General features: G+C 29.5%; 1 protein-coding gene across 1 annotated transcript in view; it reads left to right on the top strand.

Annotated features, from left to right (window-relative positions):
* The window catches only part of LOC111621255 (extracellular sulfatase Sulf-1-like), a 90,642-nt gene that overhangs the window by 71,322 nt on the left and 8,398 nt on the right, over nt 1-10,922 (top strand). Inside the window, exons 15-16 of the mRNA XM_023363336.1 lie at nt 3,519-3,806; nt 9,714-9,817. Of these exons, the coding sequence (XP_023219104.1) occupies nt 3,519-3,806; nt 9,714-9,817 (392 nt within the window). The remainder of the gene's footprint in view (nt 1-3,518; nt 3,807-9,713; nt 9,818-10,922) is intronic.

Below are 10,922 nucleotides of genomic sequence, written 5' to 3'. Positions count from 1 at the left end.
TCGACCATGAAAGGGAGCCAGTATTTAAACGAGGCTTAATTTTCTAATTTTTAACAATACAATAGCGATGATTATTACTTTAAAAAATTTTTGTTAGGCTTAACATTGATGAAAATTCAATGCGAAGTAGGTTAATAGCGATATACTAATATACTAATTACATGGGATATAATAATATACTACACTAATAATGGATTTTTTCATACTTTTCGGTTATTCGACTTTTCAATTATCCGACCAACCCCAGTCCCCAATTGAGTCAGTAATCGAGGCTCTACTGTACTATATATATACTTTCATTTTTTCTTGTTGTTGGATCTTAACTTTATCTTTTCTCTATGAATGCATCTTATATCAGAATCTGCTAGCAGAATGTTTAGAAAGTTGAAGAATATACGAATTCATGAGATAATCATACGGTGGGTGATCAGTTAACGAACAGTTCAGACTGAACAAGTCAGACAATGAACACTTTTGCAAAAGATTTTTATTTTCGGACAACAAACACATGTTCACATAATGAACACATCACAGAACAAACACAAGAAGAAGCGATGCTGACTTTAAGATTTGTAAAACTATATTTTAATGTTATCTATACATGGTTTATGGAACAAGACTTTCACAGTTGTATACATAACCTATTTTGCACTAGTTAATTTCTGTTCTCTGAATTTTAAGTGCTTTTCTGAACTTTTTATTTATAAAACTGATAATATTATGGGGCCTAAAAAGAGTGAAGTGTCAAGAATTCCAGATGACTTCAACATGCCTACAGTAGATACAATCTTAGCTAAGAAAGATATAATCAAAAAGACTCGAGCAGATAATGGAATAACAAAAATTGCATGTGAGAAACAAAGATGTGCCATCCATGAAAAGATTGCTTTTAGTTTGTTATTACATATAAATAAACATAGTAAGAAAGTATATAACTTTTTATTTATTTTTGAGGTCTCCAGAATGATTTAATTACAACAAAAATCTATGGTAAATCGATAATTTGTTAGTGAACATGGTCTTGGAACAGATTGTTTGTTAACTGATCTTCCATTGTATTACTGAATTCTTGTAATCTTTTAAGCAGTGAAAAATCCTTTGTTGCCATGAACAATTTTCCTCTAGGTAAAATTAAGTAAATAAAATGTTTTTACTTGATAGGCTGCTAACATATTTTTAATTATCATAAAATAGCAAAAAGTTTAATTTTGAGGGTGGAGATGGGTTTTATAAAAAGTTATAAATGCTAATAATGAGTAAAATCATCATTAAGTCCGACCATAATTAAGATATGATACGTGGCTTCCTTTCATCTTTCCATCTTATTGACCTTTAACCATCAAAATTTAATAGCATCAATCCCCTAATACACAAACCTCCCTACAAAATTTCTGAAATTTTTGACAAAAAGCACACGAGTTATTAAGCTTCAAAGAGGATGAACAAAATCATGCCCGACATACACTAACATTCATACATACAGAAAATACCCCCAAATTGTTTTCCAAGTGTTATCTAAAGATTTTATGTCCCTGTAGTTAATGCATTCTTTCTTGTTTTTGTGTTTAAAAATATTAATGATGATGATAATCCTTAATAAGAGTACATGTAAGAACTGCCATAAGTGATTTTATTGTATTGTTGTGTTATATAATATAATAATCTTATAATTTAATTTATATTTACTAATAATCAAAGTATTTTAATATATACAGGGTTCCTACAAACCTGGAAAGTCAGGGATTTTTATCAGTGTTCAGAAAAAGTCATGGAATATCAGGGAATTTGTTAAAAATTGTCAAAAAGTCAGGGAATTTACTTTCTTGGCTGCCTTGTTGATTTTTTGCGACAATATGCTTGTCTAAGTGTAGCTGTCTGCAGGTAGCAAGAAGTAATGTAGTGCAGTACAACTTATGAAAAGGGGTGAAGAATATTTTCAGGACCCAAAATTTTTCAAAAAGTTTACAAAGTACACAAAATGATAAATAGTTTAAATGGTATTATTTATCATTTTTTATTTTAATAATTTTAATTGTGTAACAATTTTTGATTTTTTTTCCAGTTTTTTAATATTTTACAAAGTTTAGGAAATTTATTAAGGGATAAATTTAATAAATATATACTTTTGTACATGGATTATATAGAATTTGTTAATGAATAATAAAAAATAATTGATTTTTTTTCCTTTTTTTAAAAACAAAAAAGCCGTGTAGATTTATGGTTATGGATTAATAACAGAATTTTAATAATTCAGCAATTATAAAATATGTATAACTGTTAATTAGAGAAAATAACTAATTAAAATGTTAGAAAAGCAAAACATATATATATAGGAAGTCAAATGCTGTTTTATTTTGTCAATGTGCCATACTGTGAGGGATGAGGGTCAGGGAATTTGTACCAAAGTTTGTCGGGGAAAGTCATGGAAACTAAAACAAAAATTTGAGTAGGAACCCTGTATATAATTTGAAAATTATCATAATTAAGACCTGGTTTTGTATGTACATGTTTGTGTTTTTCCTTATGTGCTATAATGTTGAAACCTTCCTTGATATAAACATGATTTGGATTCAAGTGGATCAAATAAAAGTTGTCTAATAATGCATATTTTGAAGATTTGATTATTTTTGGGATTAAATAAATGCTTTATAAACTTTACAGCTCATTTGTATGACTTGCAAGTTCTATTTTCTTTAAATGATCTATTATCTGTTTCTGCTATCTAAACAATGAATCCTTTTTGTGCATGTAGTGTACAGTACACACGAGAAATTTCTGTCATCCAATTACAGGTGAGCATGCTTGCTTATTTCTCATCATTTGTAAAAGTCTGTAAACAAAAATATACTTGTACAACTACTTTAGATCATTGATATAACTGTAGAAAATTAGATTAACCAAGTTATTCTCTCACATCTTGTAAACAATTGTATATATAAAAATAAATTCAATAATAATTGATTAGATAGCATAGAAAGCTAAAATTTAATCGAACATGTAATTTTATTTGTAATTGACTTATTGCTCCTTCTACACGAGACATAATTTAAATAATTTCAAATTCCTTCTGTCACCTATTGTCAACGTATTTATCCTGTCTCACCTAAAAGTGTGACATAATAAACATTAGCCAAGATTTGCATTCGCTTGCAGACAGAAATAAAATATGTATGCATTTCAACCTATAAATTTTATTTTATATTATTGGAACATGTAATTTGCATAATGTATATTTTTGACATTTTAACATGGATATCTGGCATTTTTATGTGCATGTGTAAACACACATGTTGAAATTTTAAATGCATATAAATCTGGGTATTCATTATCATTTTTTTAAATTGCATCTGTAAAATTAAATACTTATGAAACTGAACAAGTTATTCCTGTAACATGATTTTTTTGAAGTAAATTCAAGATATTTTGATAAATTATTTTAAAAGAAAATTCATTTTCTTATATAAGAATGTAAGTTAGCATTCAGCATGTTAATATTTTTAATCTCTTTTTTTTTATAGGATGAAATGAAATTTGGATATAAGAATGTTTTGTCTGTAAACAGTAGTAATGGTACTACCAGAAAAAAGCGGGACAAAATCTTAGGAAATGTTATGGATTATATATATACACAGCTTTTGAAATCTGAATCTCAACAGGCTGCTATATCAGAAGGATGCATTCAGTTTCCAAATAATTCAATTACGTGTGTAGATTACGTTTATAAGAATCCTCAAGTTTGGCGACAGAAAAAGGAGAAATTGGATCAGTTGATTAAAGAATTGCGCCAAAAGTTGGATGAATTGAAGGTAATTATGATTTAAGAAATATACAGTACACTTTTATTATCCGAACTAATTATTGTATAGAGATATTCAGATTAATGAAAAGTGTGGATTAGGATGTTCTGTATAAAATATAGGAAGACAAAGATACAGATGAATCAATTTAAAAATTTTTTTATACTGTATTTGTTATATACATTTTAACAAATATATATATAATATATATTAGTTTTATGAATTCTTCTGATTTTAAAAAATAATGTTTTCATTTTTGGCTAGAACATGCAGCAATATAATGAACAAAATTGGTTCAGATTAGCAAATGTCCACTGTAATTTATCTACAGAATTCATTAACTTTTTATTCCATGTAACATGAATTTCTAATGCAAATTTTTATATATACTAACATATGTAAGTTAATTTAATATTTACTGTGTTCAATTTTTTTAGTAATACTTAAAAATCTGTTCTCTTTTAATATTACATAATAATAATATACAAACAAACTCACATTTATGTACATAAAACAGCATTTATTATGATTGTTTTCCAAGTTCCATTATACACTGTAGAGCAGGGATGGCAAACCTTTTTATGTGTAGTTAGTTTATATTTTTATAATATTATCTGTATAATAAAATGTAACAAATATTTTGCTAAAGATAAAACTTCAGTATAGAAGCACCTTTATATTCACTCATTCTTTATTTCACATTGTAATTTAATATTTGAAACCGTTTATTATATTTGTAAAGATAAAATTCACATATAGAATGAGCAAAAATAATGAAACAACAGATAAAGAAGACAGTTAAATAATTTTTAATATTTTTATTTTAAACTTAATTTATTGCTATTTGTTTTGCTGATCATTAGACCGCACTAATAGATTGTACCTTATATTTGCACTATTTTAGTATCGGCTTTTACATGGATAGTAAAAATTGTTTTTTTTTTATATTAGATTGCATTATGAATATTAGTGTAATATTTTGAGAGGATTTAAATTAAATATTCTTTACCCCTTACAAGTCACTATTGTAGGAATCCAGGGGTTAAGAGAGGATTCTCTTTAACCCATGTTTGGTGTCAGATCGGAAAGATCTGCCTGCAGGGTCACTGGATGGGATTTTATTAATATTTAATTTGGGTACAGGAAATTCTTATTATCTTCCCATCGATTTTTCCTGACACCAGCCTAATTTAAGCATTTGGCATGCTAATGAATAAATTTATATACTTTTCCGAGAGGGAGGGATTGTAGATCTGTGATAAGACTTTGGCTGATAATTGAGATAAAAAACGAAGCCATTTTAATGAAACAAAACAAATTTTAATAGAAACGAAAATAAAATAAAATAAAATACAAATACATAAGGAAATTCTAAGTCCCTGTCTTGAATGTGAGAGAGAGTTTACATCAACTTAAACTTACTACCTCAATTATAGGACGTGGAGAGGCTTGTTGATCTTCCTCCAAAAGCAGTAGCAAAGGCAGCGAGGTCATATGGATGTCGGCTGGCAGAAGATGTGGAGTGATGGAGAAGGACTTGGGATCGTGCACCAAGGAAAATTGACTGAGAACTATCCAAATTGTGGGAAATCACCCATTTTATACGTAAATCTCCTCCAATAGAAATTATGGATTTATGTCCACTGATGGGATGTACAGTACAGATGGGTTAGATATACAGATATTTGTTAAGGTTAGAGATAAGCACCTGTAAAGGAAGTTAATTTCCCCTTTTGTTACAAAAGTGTTAAATGTGTCTTCTGTTGATGGGAACAAGATGTGAAAGATATATATATTTTCTTACTTTAATTTAACAAATATTTGAAAAGGGAGGAGTTCTTAAAATATTCACAAGTGAAAGGGGGTTAAATTAAGATCTGAATTAAGGTTGTTTTCTAGAGCGATAAATATACTGAATAAATTTTATAATTTCTGTTCTGATTCTCACACTCATCTAAATGAAAGTCCTAGTCACAAAAATTAAAAAAACCAAGAAAAATAATACTTCTCAAAGACAGAATTAGGGCTAGGATACTTTTTAGAGAGGAAATTCGGTAGCTATGCTTGAAATTTTGTCGGAAATAAATATCTAAGATAGATATTTATTTTTCTTATTTTCGTAAGATATCTTAAGAAATAGAGATATTAGAAATGCTTTGGCAAAATTTATTTTTATGAAAACATGTTTGTATTTTTTTTTAATCATATATTTTTGGTAATATTGCTTTGCATCAAAAGCCTTCTATGAAAGAAAATGTGTTTTTCTTTATTGTAGTGTGTGGAATATGAATCTGAAGTCCAAAATCTTCTATTACCCACAGTTTTTTTTAATATCATTTTTTTCAGAAAAAAATGCTTCTTTTGACCAACTTGGTTACTGTTGTTTGAATAAAATATAAATCTGGAGAAAACATGTTTAGCTTATATAAGATCCAGCAGAGATCCAAGGAACTCAGCCTTGGATTCAGACTCAACAAGTCATGCATGTAAAAAAAGTAACAGGACTGTTTCTGCTACATTTATGGAGAATTAACTTTGAAAGTGCAATGCAAATCACTGATGCCTCTAGTGAAGAAAGCATACTATTGTTATTTCAGCTGTAAAGTGGAAGATCAAGACAAAACTTGGACTCCTAAAATATGATAATTTGTGCATGCAGACACTGACTGGATGGTTGAAGGGCACACACAACCTTTTGCTGTCCGTATGGTCTGGTGGGAACTTCAGAATCACATGGATGATTGTTACTTTTGCATAATTGACATCAAAGACCTTACAGTAAAATCAAAAAAGCAAGATACAATATCCCAACTGTCCATCTGTGCTTTGACAGATGGACAGTTGGGATATTGCCTCATGATGAATTGATACTAGTACCCAGCCCCACTTCTGAATTTCATGGAAGATTCAGAAGAGGAATCTCATTCTGAAGACTCCTCACCAAAACGACAATCAAATTGTGATGAGCATCTATCAGGGAGTTCTACAGAACACCACAGCTCATCAATCAGTCTCAGTTGAATGATCTGATCTATGATTTAGATCTTTCAAAGAAAGGCTGAACTGCTTGCATCATGTCTTCAGAAGTGGAAACTTTTGGAGAAAGAAGTTAAAGAAGTTAAAGAAAGTCCTGTTACAGAAAAAAGTAATCAGGAAATATGAAACTTTTTCAATGGAGAACAATCTCAATTTCAATCTTATTTTTTGAAATTATATAGTGCATTTGTTGGAGGATACTCGTTTCGGGGAAAACTTAACCCAGCAGATAGGACAGCATGGAATGCATTCAAAAACACAAACAAAGCTTTTTGGGGAATGAACAAGCTAATAACTATGAGAAAATTGCAGAGAAGTTAATACCATCCTACCAAACACTGGACTGCAATACATCACTCAAGAAGCATTTCCTGCATTCTCATTTAGATTTTTTTCCTATGAACCTAAACCTAGGAGCTGTTTCTGATGAACAGGGAGAAAGGTTCCACCAGACTCTTTCTCAAATGGAAGAGATATAGTTGAAGGTGAAATGAAAACATGCTAGCAGTTTATTCCTGAACTTCAAGCAAGAGACTTCAGAAGAATATAAAAGGAAGAAAAGTTTCATTAAGAGTTTGTTTTTAAATATTTATAATTAGGAAAAATGAGTAATTAACATAAGTTTATTTGTATCTAATTAGCCAATTAGCAATGTGTGTAGCCAATAAATTTATAATAAAGCAAGCAATGACCATTCCATGGAAAGGACAGATGCAACTCACAGATATGGACTTTGCTGATGATATTGCACCCAAAGATGCAGAGTATGATCACAAGCCATGAACATAAGGCTGGAAGAATGGGATTGCAGATTAGTAGTGGTAAAACCAAAATAATGTCCATAAATAGGCAAACAAAAGTAAAAATCACAGTTAGGAGTCAAACAATGGATGAAGTGAGGTGTTGAAACTGATATAAAATGCCAAAATGGTAAAGCATCAGCTGTATTTCAGAGACTATGCTCAATCTGATCCACACAGGCAGTCAGTATAGCAACTAAGATATGCTTCTACAAAACCATTGTTGTTTCAACTGCAATCTGCATCTGTCAAACATGGAAAGACACAAACAAGATTACTCAAACTCAACATATTCCATCAATGTTGTCTTCAAAGGATACTTTGAATTATATATTGTGACCATATCACAAATGAAGAAGCCCACAGAAGAAGTGACCTACACAAACTATTGGACATTATTATAGAGTGTAGAATGCATTTTGCAGGGAATGAACTTTATCTGCTGGAAGAACACTTGCCAAAAATAACTTTGTAATGGAAACCACACAGTGAAAAAAAAAACAAGGTAGACCCAACCTGGCACTCTACATATGAAGATCCAAAGATTAGCATTCCATGGGATGATGCTAAAACCATTGCAGATGACCACATTTGCTGGAGACAGCTGGTTGCCCAGTGTGTCACTTTGCACAGTAGTATGTAAAACTAAGACAAAGTAGCCAATAAATATGATATTTTGAACAGAAAATGTGTTCCTTCAAAAAACCTCATTTCTCTCAAAAGTAGTGGGTGTTAAGCCAATTCTGTTGCCAAGATTTGGATTCAGTACTATTGAAACTATAAAAATTGGTGGAAATGTTAGATGGGATTGGAAATAATTTTTTTTTTCAGAGTAGTATAATTTTATAAAACATTTTAATAGAACATAGTCACATATACATTGCAGACAGCCTGGAGACCCAAATTTATCATTCAACTTTTTCAGGTTCTACTGCTTTCCTTTCTTTTTATTGTACGCTAAAGATTTAAATTGGCAGTTAATATTAGTTTAAAATCATTTGGCCTAATTTATAATAAAGATAATTTATCAAAAACCCAAAATAAATATATACAAATCTTTTCTGACAATTAGGGACTTACGAATTAAGCTACAACTATCTTAGAACTATTTCCGCAAAAACTGACAAGCAAATATGAAAAATATCAAAAAAGCACAATGAACGTCAACTAATTCATCTAATCATCACCAAGAATTCTGTCACTTGAACTGGAAAGTCTTTGGTCAATCTCACTTGGTCCTTAGCACCACTTCCTCCTTATACTGCAGTTGGAGTGATATTATGAACATATGCCCACTCAACCCTATTTACATACTTACTCACTAACACTTCATTCATTCTAGTAAGTGACATGATTAAGTCATGTAATCTTCCTTACAAGTAACTTTAGAATTTTTTATGATGGTTTCAGTGACAATTTGAGGGTGGGAGATCATTCTTTTAACTTCCTGTGGAAATCCTCCCAAGATGTTTCTGGGTTGATTATGTAATGTTACCACCAGCGGTCATCACAGTGAAGTGAGTTAATTTTGAATTTTGCCCGGGTGAAGTACGTTAGTCTATCCTTAATGAAATAAAATGCCCCAAAATAAATAGAATAACAAACTTAAAATAGTCTCCAAACAAAATAGAATGGGTTAGAATTGACTCCCTACAACTGTGTGATATGGAATAAACCAGAATAAAACAAACGGTAATGATGTCTAAATAGAATAAATGGTAAGTTGATAAACACTTGCTTCCTTGTGACATAAATTGTCTGTACTGTTATAATGTATTTTTCTTTTCCCTATTTGTGGCAATTTTGCTTGATACAATAGAAGCTCCATATTCAAAGATTATATAATCTTTGAATATGGAGCTTCTATTGTATCAAGATTATAATATTAACTTATAGTAAAGAATAAAGATATAAAACTGTGTAAAATAGTAGTCTGCCATTATTATTATTATTTTTTTTAATGTCTGTGTAGAGATTTATACATACTGAGGTATAAATGTTATTTAGAGATAAGTCTTTTAAATAGTATAATAGGTACTTTCTCATAAACTGTCTAAAATTGTATTAATTTATTTTCAAGGGAATAAGAAGGCATCTTAAAAAGTCTCGTCCTTTTCCATATGACGATTTAAATGGAGAAAAAAAATCACAAAATAAACACTGCAAATGCTTGCCAGATTTTAAGTAAGTTATAAGTTGTTAACATTTAGTTATGAATATTACTTCTGATAAATAATTTTCACTGTTACATACTGAATTATTGCACTGTAAATTATTTTTTAACAATTAATAATTTATAGTTAAAATAAAAATTAATGAGATTTATTTAATTACTTATTATTAATCACTTATGAGAATGTGCACACACATGAAATATAATCAAGTCTTTCTCACCACTAATTATTTTTAAAATAGCATTTATTCTGCAAAAAAATGACTAAAGTTCCTCTGAAGTACAATAGAATTTGTCTATTGAAATCATAAGCATTGTTATTAATTATCAAACATTATATTTATTTTTAAAGACTTTATTATGAAATACATATAGAGCAACAATACAGAAAATGACAGATTTACACCAATCAAACTTACGCATTTTCATTTATAGAATTTTTAAATGCTATAAATCTAACTTTTTTAAAAGATTGAATGCTACCAGAACTGAATATGCAAGATATTTTGTGAAAACACATAGAATAGATATAAAAGCTAAAAAAATTGCATGTCATAATTAATGAATAATTGCATTTGATTTTACATTTTATAAAGGTCATCTAGTATCATTAACAATAATTTGCACTTAAATTAATGCAAAATAATGTAAAATTATTCAATAATTTTTAAAAAATTGAAATCAGTCTTTTCTAATTGAGAATTGCCTATTATTCCTTTTGCAGTCAAAAATTACTTAGTATCTGTATATTGACCACAGTTGCTAATGAAAACATAGCAACTACAAGTTTCATAGCAGTGGCGTGCCGTGACATTTGATGATAGGGAAGCTGTGTTTCTATAAGAAGCCGACTTCCAGGGGCAATCAGTCAGCAATGGTCTAGGGTCCATTCGTATTCGTTTGTTCGATAAGCTAGTAAAAACCATAGACTTCTCTAAATGTATTTTTAATTAATAGATTATCTAACGCACTTAATAAATAAGCGAGTTCAATATAATTAACTCTCTTATATTAGATTTAATAGATTCTATACGCCCTCTAAATGCCAATTCTCGCTTCGATAACATCTACTAATTAAAATATATCTATTAGCCGTAACTATCTTGTTATAATTTT

Source organism: Centruroides sculpturatus, unplaced genomic scaffold (assembly GCF_000671375.1).
Source record: "Centruroides sculpturatus isolate CEXI.00-Female unplaced genomic scaffold, Cexi_2.0 scaffold271, whole genome shotgun sequence".
In the NCBI taxonomy this organism is placed as follows: Eukaryota; Metazoa; Arthropoda; class Arachnida; order Scorpiones; family Buthidae; genus Centruroides; species Centruroides sculpturatus.
The sequence above is the reverse complement of the archived record's forward strand: the minus strand, read 5'-3'. Positions and strand labels throughout refer to the sequence as shown.